The sequence below is a fragment of the Leptonychotes weddellii genome, chromosome 8, assembly GCF_054177405.1.
Source record: "Leptonychotes weddellii isolate Sample4059 chromosome 8, ASM5417740v2, whole genome shotgun sequence".
Taxonomy (NCBI): domain Eukaryota; kingdom Metazoa; phylum Chordata; class Mammalia; order Carnivora; family Phocidae; genus Leptonychotes; species Leptonychotes weddellii.
Window position 1 is genome coordinate 43,096,182 of NC_138376.1, and position 12,221 is coordinate 43,108,402.

At 38.3% G+C, this 12,221-nt stretch overlaps 1 protein-coding gene across 7 annotated transcripts in view; it reads right to left on the minus strand.

The window, feature by feature from the left end:
* Positions 1-12,221, minus strand: part of COL21A1 (collagen type XXI alpha 1 chain) — a 217,989-nt gene that overhangs the window by 83,577 nt on the left and 122,191 nt on the right. For 2 of the 7 annotated variants that reach the window (XM_081828455.1, XM_081828456.1), the window contains exons 2-3: positions 10,708-10,762; positions 1,155-1,362 (exon numbers count right to left, since the gene is read on the minus strand). In XM_081828455.1, the coding sequence (XP_081684581.1) occupies positions 1,155-1,262 (108 nt within the window). In that variant the 5' untranslated portion in view covers positions 1,263-1,362; positions 10,708-10,762. Of the gene's footprint in view, positions 1-1,154; positions 1,363-10,699; positions 10,763-12,221 lie in introns of all 7 variants that reach the window. The other 5 variants (XM_081828461.1, XM_081828460.1, XM_081828459.1 and 2 more) reach the window with 3 other exon arrangements.

Here is a 12,221-nt window from a genome sequence, read left to right on the forward strand (position 1 = left end):
GGATTTCTCACACAAATTCTTCTCCTGAGTCCGTGCCCAAACCTTTAACATTTTATTTCGTCAGTGAATGAGTCTCAAAACGAATCTCCCCATACTCCATACAAAACAATCTGCAGTATTCAAACCCAACATATGTCTCTGGGCAGCCACTGTCTCTGTGTCCTGGGATTATGTGCCCCTTGATATGAGAAACCTGGTCCAATTCATTTCTGTATTTCCAGTATTGAACAGAGCATTCGGCAATTTTTTGTTAACCACACTTCGGACGAATTTACCTTCGAGTCATCCACGCTGCACTAAGTGTAAAAAATCTCTTTCCCCAAGGAACCAGGTTATGTTCGTGCTGCTACCAGGAGCAAACTGAAGCTTTTAGTAATGCCCTGTGCTTCCTGTTCTCAAGATCAGTCGGAAGAAAGAGGAAAGTCAATCTACACGGTTTGTTGAGGCTTTTTTCTCTACCACTCCAGTTACCACTGAATCTCTTTCCTTCAACCACTTTGCAATCAGATAGGTCTGGAATTAAATTTCAAATCTGTCACTGCTAGCATATGCCCAAACGGAGTTAGATTACTTATAACTTCCACCATTTAGGGTGCCTCCAAGTCCTTCAAAACCCTGTATGCACTCTCTGGATAGTCCGACATGATACACAATAGGCTGTTGTAATTGGGAGAAACAATAATAGCAATAATTTATACAGTATTTGTCATGTTCCAGTCTAAGTATTAATTCACTTAATTAATACTTTATTAATTCACTTAACCCTCACAACCACCCTTTAATGTAGGGTCTACATTATCCCTATTTTCAGATGAGGAAACCAAGACAGAAGATTAAGTAACGTGCCCAAAGATACATAGCTAGTAAGTTGAAAGAGCCAGTGGGAATACCCTCTATCAGAAAATGCTTCATGGTAGATCAGATCTTATGATTCTAGAATAATTAACAAGATTTTTTTAAAGCCCATTTTGCGAGGCTACTTTTAAATTATTTAGAATATGGAGTGCCCGAAGAAAAGGAATGTTCATATAATTCCTCAAAAGAAAGTTACCATGGAGATTGGCTATTTACCAAAATGACTGGTCATCTGCAAAGTTCACTGTAATGAATTGTTCTTTTTCACAATTTTTCAAAAGTTAAGCTAAATGTCATACCTGCTTTATTACTTTTTTCACAAAACGAATCTTTTGTAGAAAATCAAAAGCTGTTCTCTTCCTCGAAGAAGTTAATATGATCCATTTGTTAGAGAGGACACATCGCATTTCAATAGATTAAAGCAACGTGGAGATGCCCCAAACTGTGTTCCCAGCTCACCTCTGACTCATAATGTGACCTCAGGCAGAGTGATCAAATCCCCAAATCCTGGGAGGCAATTCAAGAAAGTGGAAAGACAATGAATTTTAAAATTGGAAGACCTTGGGCTGAATTTTTCTCCTCCCTTTACTTTCTACGGAATTCTGGCTAAGTGACTTTGCCTAGCTAAGCCTCAGTTTCTTACCAAAAACCAGGATAACAGTGCCCACTTCAACTTCTGGAAAAAAAAAAAAAAAAACAAATGGAGTCACAGGTGAAAATGCCTGGCAAATGCTAGGAACTCAGATGTAAGTTTCTTTTTTTCTGCTTCTTCAGATTCAATGACTTTTGAACAAAATCATGAGAACACTTCTGCAAAATGTTATTCTGTAGGCTTAATGGGCACCATTAGTACACGAGGAATGGCAGATCCAGGTGTCATCATTTTGATTTAACCCTTTTTCAACATTCATATAGATCTGATGGTGAACGTGCAAACAAGGCTTCAGTGTGTTTTACAAAGGCCAGGTTTGTTTTATCTTTGGAAGAACTGCAATACAGAAATAATAAATGCTTCCCACAATATGAGAACCAGGTCGATATGTTGTTTTTTTTTTTTTTTAACTTACAATGAGATGCATTCTTGAAAACTTAGCTGGATAAAGAAATTCTAAGATTATTTTAAAAGCTAGAGGAAGCACGATTAGCAAGAAAAATCAACCCACACCCAAGCTGGGGGATCCCAGGGAAAATCACCAGAAGAAATTGGATGAAATTCAGAAAAATAAATTTTGGACTAAAAATCAGGAAAATAAAGGTTAATAGGGAGGAATATTACAACACAGAACAATTTCCAAGAGGTGCAAAAACTAAACACTGGTTGACTCATAGCAGGGTACACTTAAACAAGGAAAAAATGCCCTGAAACAGGAAAAATGATAAGCTTTCCATAGAGCTTAAGGAGTTTTTATTTTTCTTAATACACAAGCTTCTATGTTTTCCAGTGGGAGTACCATTTTCACATGATCTTTGATCAATACTGTCTGACATTAATTTTGCCATTTTGCAATTATTAGCAGATCTAAATATCCACCCTGCCCCCATGTGCAAGACTTCTGACAGTAAAGTCTTTTCCATGTTCACAGAAAGTCTCTTTGTAAATGAGTCATTTTTAGGAAAAAAATATTCTCACTGCCAAATTGTAGGGTTGGAGAATACAGAATCAATTTAATTTTCCTCCATGATTCATAGTTACAATGCTCCAGGAAAGATGTATAGCACTGAAGTGGAAATTAAGGAAATAAAAATCATCCAATATGCAAGGCTCACAATCTCTTCTGAGCCCAATTCTAATCAGACCATAAATTATCCTGCCAATCTCAATATACAGATCTTCTTAAGTAATCAATTTCCTTTAAGTATTTTAAACTCTAAAAATGAGAATAAAATCCAGAGAAATCATTTTGGATGTCACTCTTCTTTTTGAAATGTAAAAATGTGATTCAAAGTTTATTCTATTACATAATTTTCTTCTGTTTTCCAAAATTCCCACAGATACCCTTCAGTACACAGCCAGGGTAACTAAGTAACCAAAATCAAGTGTATATTTTTAATGTCCACTGTGGATTCTTCTTGCCATGGGTACTCTTTATAGTTCCACACAACTAAATTCCAAAAATATTCATAAATCTCAGTCTTTTCATATATAGCTAATATAGAAACTCGTTTGTTTGCCACCTAACCCAACTGTTAGTCAAGTAGTATATATGCCTGAACTGTCTGCTCAAATTACTTGACTAATAGATCCCAGTAATATACGTAAAATTACACCTGAGCTAAGTTCTAAGAAAGATGCTATGGGAGGTAAAGAGTAGACAGGGAAGCTTTCTGAAGTGATAAGTTCAAAGCAACACTAAAGGAAGAGCAGTGCAGAGGAACAATTCCTTGAAGAATTTAATACACAAATAATAATACTATGTACTATCTACATACACATCATTATTGTATATACTATCCATACTGTATAAAAAATAAGTAGTCTATTTAGAGGCCCATGAGGAAAACATGGAGAGATCCATACATGAGATTTACACATGGGGAGTGCTGGAGAAAAATCAGTCGACAAAGCTTTGTCTAGGAAAGCTTTACAGAAAAGATTTAAATCACATTTTGTTATAGAAAAAGATAAATTGCCCAAGTGTAAGAGAATTCATTTGAGGCAAATGGTCCATATTTTAGTCTACCAGTGAGCCTCTCATGAGGGATGTGTGTGTGCGTGTGTGTTTTATGGTACCGGGAGACAGTGAGACAATAAATCTTTTTGCTAAAGGAATCCAAAATGAGGTGAAGTGAGAGCTCAGGTAGAAACTGCTTTCTCTAGACAAATGTTTCATACGCTTCATCATTAAGCCACCTCTTACAATTTTCTTTTCCAAGCTAAATAACAGCCATTCCTTTGGCTTGTAACCTCATGTACCCCATTTTCCAGGTCTTAATCTGAATTCATGGCACTCAGCCCCAAATTCCCCACAGCTCTTAAACTGTTGAGTCCACAACTGGCACCATATTCAGTTAAGAGTCTGAAAGAGGAAAACATAAAAACTTGTCCCATGGGTCCTATTGTTCTACTATTAATTACTCACCTCCTGTCAAGCTTACTCTGTAAGCCTAACTTCTAGTTTTCTTCCTCTTCTTCCTATTCTCTATCATCATTCTCGACCATTTTAAAACAGCATCTCTTGCTTGAATTATACCCAAGGTTCAGTCAATTCTCCCCTGACAGACATTCTTCTGAGTTCTTACTCTCTCCCCATTTCTCTCTTCTAAATGAAATCCAAGTCCTACAAATCCCTGAAATATAGCAGGCTAAACCAATCCTAACACTTCAGAAGCAGGACTGTCATCTTGCTCAATACAGATGTTACATATTTACTAACAATGCCAAAAATTGCATCAGCCTTTCAGGCAGCCCCATTACAAATGCTGATCCCTTTTCACCAAGGTTAAATTTAAATAACATGTCCCAGACAAGTAAGAGCCATACGTTTATTTGGGTTGAATTTCACTATGTTAGAGTAGCCATTCTCCAAGTTCGCCAAATCCTTTTGGATCTCTGTATCTCCCCAAGTGCCAAAATAAATTCCAAAAGTGAAATCGAGAATTAAAAATTCTTAAAAATCATAATAAAGTAAATGAATAGAGTAATACTAAAAAAAAAAAACAACACTGGAAGAAATAACAAAACTTTTGATTGTGAGAAAATTTTACATTGTTAAAAATTAAAAAAACTATAAACCAAATAAATAATTAGGAGAAACATTTACAACATATACGTCCAAGGACTAATTCTCTTAATATGTAGGAAGCTCTTACTAATCAACTGATCAACATTCAAAATACTATCATTCATATACAAAATGGGAAAAGGACAAAAAAGGACAATTAACAAAAAAAGAATCACTCTGAATGTCAGACTTCTATATTCAAATACCACTTAAAATTTCTACCCGAACAGGGGCACCTGGCTGCCTCAGTCAGTGGAACATGCGACTCTTGATCTTGGAGTTGTGGATTTGAGCCCCACACTGGGTGTAGAGATTAGTTAATAATAATAAAAAATTCTCCACTTGACCTTCTGACAAAAATTTAATATATCCTAAACCAAACTCTTGATTTCCCTTGCCCAAGTTTTTCTATCCATCCTTCCATATCTCACTGAGTCTCCTTTGACTTCTTTCCTACAAACTCAAGCAGTACATCATCAAATCCTGTCAGCTCCAACTTCAAAATACCCCCCAAAAGTCAGCAGTTCTCTTTACCTCCCTACTTACCATCCTGATGTTAACTGCCATCATCTTAGAACTCCTGGATTATTTCAAGAGCCTCTGGACTCATCTCCCTGGCTTTTGCCCTCATTACCCTAAAATCTATTCTCAACTCAGAAGTCAGAGTAATTTTTTAAAAATGTAAGTTACATCACCCCAATCCTTTATTCAAGACCCTCCAGTGGCTCCTGAGTTCACTCCAACTAAAAGCCAAAGTCATCACAATGGCCTAAAGAGCTCTACTCAATCTCCCCTCCTTTCTCCCTCTTATCTACACAACTTCATCTCCTACTAACCTGTCCCAACCCTATTTGTGGTTTGATAAAATCATGTACCTTTGAAATTCCCCATCTGTATTGACTACCACTTTTGTAAGGTTTAACCGTCTATAGAAAGCTAGCCACTTTCTGGAATCTCTAGACTAGACAGGGGTACACAGAGGGGGGTGGGGACAAAGAGAGGCACTGCATCACAGAGTGTGACCCACTGACCAATCTACACTTCTGTCTATTGGTAGCAGTGTGGTATCAGTCTTCCAGAATCACCTAAGGTCAATAATATGGAAAATCACCTCCAGAATCTGACAGTTCTGATCTAGCTTACCTTTCTCTCTTAGCAAATATGTGCTTTAATGGGATCTTAGAAAATTAGCATTGGAAAGAACCTGGGCCTCATCTGGCACCATCTTCTCATTTCCCAAACAAAGAAACTGAGACCCAGTTGCTTTGCTTTGAAAGCAAAGCAACTTTTAAAAGCAAAGCATAAGGCAAAACAACCCCTGATCTCTCCAGCAAACCGCTAGGGCTTTGGTTTGAGTGAAGTACTTTGGTTCATGAAGAGTAATTAATAATTACGGAAAACAGGGAGAAACAAGCACTACAAAAATATAATCTTCTACAAAAATCATAAAATAGTCCTAGTATATGTTTTCATATATGGCCTTCTTCTTAAAAATATCAAAGTCATAACAATATAACGCCTTTACCAATAGTACGTTTCTGAATTATCTAGCAGGAATGTAAATATTTCCCCTGCCTCTCTCTATAATGATAGAATAGCAAAACAGTAATAAGCTCAGATAGTGCTGATAGAAATCATTTAACTGATAAAGAAATGAGAAAGGAGGGGAAGAATTTGAAAACAGCTCTTTAATTTTGTTTGAAGGCATTTTCCTTATGAAAATTAGTATTTCTCCAGAGTGGAATAATTTCCTATTTAAAGCTTCAGTTGACTTGGCCTGGTTATAATGTGAAAGAGATTCAGACTGCTTATTGAAGGGGATTGCACAAAACCAAATCCAAACAAAGCAGAATTCCCTTCGAATTGTTCCATCCAATTTCCTTGGTCCAGATGGCTTCAATCGCCAGCCAGAGACTCCACCCACACCTACCCACTCCCGCTGTGCACTGGCCCTGGACAAATACTAATGACCCTCAGCTGTTCTGGCTCCCAGACTCACTTTCTCTTCCTGCCTGGCCACCCAACCTCCTATCTCCTAGGAGGAAGGAAAGAGGGAAAGGGAGACACTTAGGAAAAAAAGTCATACCTTTGGGTAAATAAGATTTATATTAGTGAATCAGTTTCTTATTGCTGCTGTAACAAATTACCCCACACATAATGGCTTAAAACAACACACACTTATATTCTGGAGGTCAGAAATCCAACATTGTCTTAGGGAGCTAAACTCATGATGTCAATGGGGCAGCATTCCTTCTAAAGGTTCTAGGGGAAAATGTGTTCCTTCCCTTTACTAGCTTCTGGATGCTGCAGACATTCCTTGGCTCATGGTCACCTCATCCTGATCTCTGCTTCTGTCATTACATCTCCTCCTCTGACTCTGATGCTCCTGCCTCCCTCCTACAAGGATCCTTGTGATTTTACCGGGCCACTCAGATAAATTTCTGCAGGATAATTTCTGCATCTCAAGATCCTTGATTTCATCATATATGCAAAGTTCCTAATCTAACATATTCACAGGTCTTAAGATTAGGAGGTGGACATTATTCTCTTTGTTCTTTCTCTCACATCAGATATTGCCTAATATCATCTAACATCCAATATCAGGTACTACAAAGCTATACCTATGTTAATACATAAAATCATATACGCACACAAACATATACATGTACTGAATAGGATGAGATAACAAGTGTATTATACCTGAAATAAAAGTCACAGAGTAATATCCAAGATTATTGTATCAGGCTTATTACAACTAATTTCCAGTACTTTGTTTATGGCAAAATATTTAAAAAAAAAAAAAAAAGCACACTAGAGCTGATGGCCTGTGAAGGGCTTGCTCACCACTCACCTCCATATACTGCCCAGGGCTTTTCACCACTAAAAAAAGACCAAAGCCTAAATAATTTAGTAGTGCTGTCAGTGGAGCTCTGTATCATTACCAGGTGCCAGGAGCTCTGTATCATTACCATGGCAGCATGTCACGTGTGTTTGCCTTGGAGTGAGACAGCACCAAAGCTGCCAGCAATAGACAGAGTAGGTCCCAGGAAAGGTAGGGGTCTTCAGACAGAGAAGGGGTCACATTTATAAAACGCCTCCCACCCAGAGTGATTAGGGGAGAACTCACACAGGGTCTCTGGCAGTATCTTCAGTGGGACTAAGGAGGTGCAGTGAGAGAATACAACCAAGTCACATGACACTTTTAAGTTAAAGTGAGAAAAGGATGGGTAGAAGGAACCACAAGGAAAATGTTGGCAGGTAACAAGAGTTAAGGATAAAGGCAAAGAGGAGATGTTAATTTAGAACCTATTTGTTTCATTCAATTCAAATAGAAGCAATCTGATGATAAATTTTTCATCTTCTTTCCTGCAAATCACCACCTGGCCACTTCTGTACTTATCAGCTTGGCCTTCTACCCCACATAAAGGTTCAACTGTCCATACTATACCAACACCTTCCCACCTACCTAAGGATTTTCTTCCTGCAAATATCCCTTATCTCCCAAATCATTGATTTTTTTCCCTTCTGCTCATTTTCATCATCATAAAACCATGTTATAACACCTCCCATCTTTTAAAAGACCCTCCTTTTATCCCACAAACTAACCATGCAACTGCTCTATTTATCTGATCCTCATTCTACTCCTCAGAAAAAGCTTCCATATTCAGTCATCACTTTATCTCACACCGTCTCTTGAACCCATTTCAAGCCAACTTTTGTACCCACCCTCCATAAACCCCATTTGTCAAGGGCCTCAATACTGCCATATAGTAAATCTGGTGGTCTAGGCATAGAGCTCATTTTTCTCAGCATCTTAGCAACAATGACACAACTGAGCACTCCCTTCTCGAAATGCTTTCTTCAGCAGGCTCCTGGATGAAACCCTCTCCTGGTTTTCCTCCTACTTTACCTGGTCTTTCTTTCCCAATTTCCTTGGCTGCATCCTCATCCTCTTTTTCCTCTGAAGACAGCCTGAGGTTCAGTCCATTGCCCTCTTCCCTTTTCCACTTATCTGTGATTACTCTCTAAATGATCTCATCCACTCTGGTGGCTTTAGATAGGTCAATCTACATGCCAAGGAGTCCAAACTGTGTATTTTCATTCTCAAATATATTCTTGAACTCAAGATTCCTCTCTCCAGCATCCTAGGAGACACGAGGGGCATCCCAGAAGACAACAAGGCATCCTCCCCCACTGCTGTCCAGCTCAGTAAGCTGTTCTCACAGAGATCCTCTGAGTTTTCCCTGACTCTTTCTCTCATGCCCCACATCTAATTTGACACACTTCTGGCCAGCTTTACATTAAAAAATAATCCAGAATACGACAACTTATCTTCCCTTTCACCACATTGCTCTAGTCCAAGACACTTTTACTTCTCCCTTAGAACTGTGAAATAACCTGCTTCCACTCTTGCCCTACATATTCTACTCTCCACCTGATATTTATATGTATCTTTCTAAAACATAATCCAGGTCAAGTCACTTCCTATCCCAAAATTCCCAAAAGCATTGCCATCATATGTAGAATGTATTCAGGGGGGTCTGTAGAGCAGTGCTGCCCCAATCACCCAGCAGCTCCTCAGCTCTCCACAGCTTAGTTTGGTCACCATCTTGTGCCCTCTTCAGACTCCCTTCTTTGACAGTCTCTCTCTAGAGAGGTTCACCTGTATATTTAACACTTTTCCCACACAACATTGGCATAAAAGGCTGCAATACATCACTACTTCTTCAAAAGTTGGCTGTATTTTTGTATTAAGTTTGTCAGCAAACCTCTCTCAGGGACTAACAAGCTCCTGTATAGTGATGGTTGGGGTACTGATGGTTTAACCATTAGGCTGTGGTTCCTTCATTCCTTAAACATTACTGACTCACAATACAAACCTTTCCATCTTTCATGGCAAGAGGTTAATGTCTCATGATAAAGAAAATCCCTTAGGGGTGCCTGGGTGCTTCAGTCGGTTAAGCATCCAACTCTTGATTTCGTCTCAGGTCATGATCCCAGGGTTGTGAGATCAAGCCCTGCATCGGGCTCCACACTGGGCATGGAGCCTATTTAAGATACTCTCCTTCTCTGTCCCTCCCCATTTTCCCTCTTAAAAAAAAAAGACTCTTAGGAGATACTTTTTTGGTGACAATTATTTAACATTTAAAGGCAAATTCCTAATGTTTATTTACTGTTATACATATGTTGAGAGCTGAACTATCTGAAAATATTTGCCTAGAATGCCTTCAAGTAGATTTGCTTTATGTTTCCTTAATTCAAAAATGTTCCTAAAGTTCTCTTGAAACTTAGAGGATATTAGTTTTTTCAGATTATAAGTATATTCCAGTGCATATATGTCCTTAGGAAATATCTCTTTTAAAAAGATTTTTTTTGAAAACTTTCATAGACAAAAAGGGAAAAGATAAAAGATTTCTGAACCTAGCTATTCATCAATACTCACTGGACAACTTCTTAAATGTAACAAAGATGTATGCAATTTTGGAGTAACTCGCCTATTAAGTGACTAGAACGTTGATTCTATTGACCAAGCCAGGCTTAATGTTCTCTTCTGCTTAACTAAACTTCAGACAGACTTCTTCCTGATTCTAAGCCCCTGATCTCCCTTTTCTTAGAGCATTCACTCCAGAAAATTTGTAATTATAAATTCTTTCTCTGACCCTTTGAGTGGCAAACCTTTTTAAAAGCTTCTTGTCAGTTTTACAACTAGCAAGGAATGTCTTTCTCAAGGACCTAGGAGCCATCCCTTTGAAATACAATCATCCAGAAAGATAAGTACCCAGATCTTCCAGTCTCTGTGGGATGGTAGTACCCTAACTTTGGTGAGTGCCAATTAGCAAAGACAGATGGCCTAATCACAGAGGAAAATGTGCCAAACTCAGGATAACTCAATTTGCTCCATCCCATTGATCAACAGCCTAAAGTCCTCCAGTACTTTTCCACTAACTCACGCCAGTACTCAAGAACCCTCCATTTCTTTGTTTCAGTGAGTGGAGTTCAATCTCTCCCTATTACAGTAGTCTTAAGTAAAGTCTCCCTTGCCTGTTTAACTTAGCCCAGTGCAATTTCTACTTTGACACCATAATCCCAGTACTGGAGATGACTAAGCTTTCAGTACTCACAGGCTTACCATCTTGACCAGATTGTCCAGGGTAGCCAGGGTTCCCAGGCTGTCCAGGTTCACCCTAGAAAGGAAAAAAAAAAAATTCTCAGTCCAAAACAACCACCCACACTGCTGCTGTCAGAGCCCTTCAAGGTTCAAGCTAATTCCATGATTTGTAGCTCTTTGTATATTTAAGAAGAAGAAAGAAGAAAGAAGGAGGAAGAAGAAGGAAGAAGAACACAACAACAGACATCCCAAAATGGGGTTAGAAAAGTAATGGCATATTTTAAATGCCCACTTTACCAAATAAAGGCTTTTTATTATATAAAATTTTCAATGATTTATTTATGTGAGCACACCAGGTATAACAAGTAAAGTACTCTTCACCAATGTAAAATGTCAATATTAATGTCAGGATACATTTTTAGAATTCTGAACTGAAGTGTTGTAGCAAATACGGTCTCAATGCCAGCCATTTTTCTCTCATAATTCTCTTCTATTTAGACTTAATTCTATTCTCAACATTACACAACAGATATCAATGACCTATGATGTAATAATTCAATTTGCAATTATTTATTTAAAAAAAAAGTCCACAGGCTATATGATCTTACACACAGGACTCAAGTTTAAAGCTGCATGACAGTCATTTCTTTTATTCTAGTTGATGTGTCTCTTTGCCTATATTTATAACTTTATTTAACATAATGTTAAAATTTTTAAATCTGAGTATTTATATGAGAGCGAGGCCCAAGCCAGACAACTCTGCCCAACCCCCATAGTCCTTGAACACAGGGACTAAGAAATGAAGAAATGACCTTTGCAAACCCCCCCCAAACCAAGGATGTCCAAAGAACATTAAACCATACAATACGACAATTAGCCCAGGCACATTCTATGAAACTCTAGTATGTTGCCCAATGGCCAATACTGACCGTTCAGATAGTCACCACCCATGAAAAAAGGCAATGAAAGCAACATTTTTTGTGAGGTGAGGGTGTTGTATAATTTAATTCTAAAAAATACTTCAAAATTAATATCATATTAATCTATTGCTGAATCCATGAGATCCACATGGGGCATCTTGCTTAAAAACATGAAGTCTCAGCCATCAGTACCAGTAAACTTCTGCAGAGAGGCAAGGCAGCTGATTTCAGTCAAGTCATTATTTACATTAAGAACTCATTCACACAGGACCCCAAAAATTATAAATTAACTAAACACCAATACTAAGGGTACTTTCACAGAGCCAAATTTGAAGATCTGAAATACTACTTCAGGCTACTGGCTACGGAGAGTTGTTCCTGAAACATAACAGGAAAATTGGAAAGAACTATGTTAACTCTATTAAGTGGCCAATGAAGGGGGGTTGGGCTTTTCACTTAGGAGCTGCCCAAGAGACAAAGCATGGGGAAGGGCTGAGAAGAAAGGAAATGTTATTTTTAAAAGAAATAGAGAGGGCGCCTGGGTGGCTCAGTTGGTTAAGCGACTGCCTTCGGCTCAGGTCATGATCCTGGAGTCCTGGGATCGAGTCCCGCATC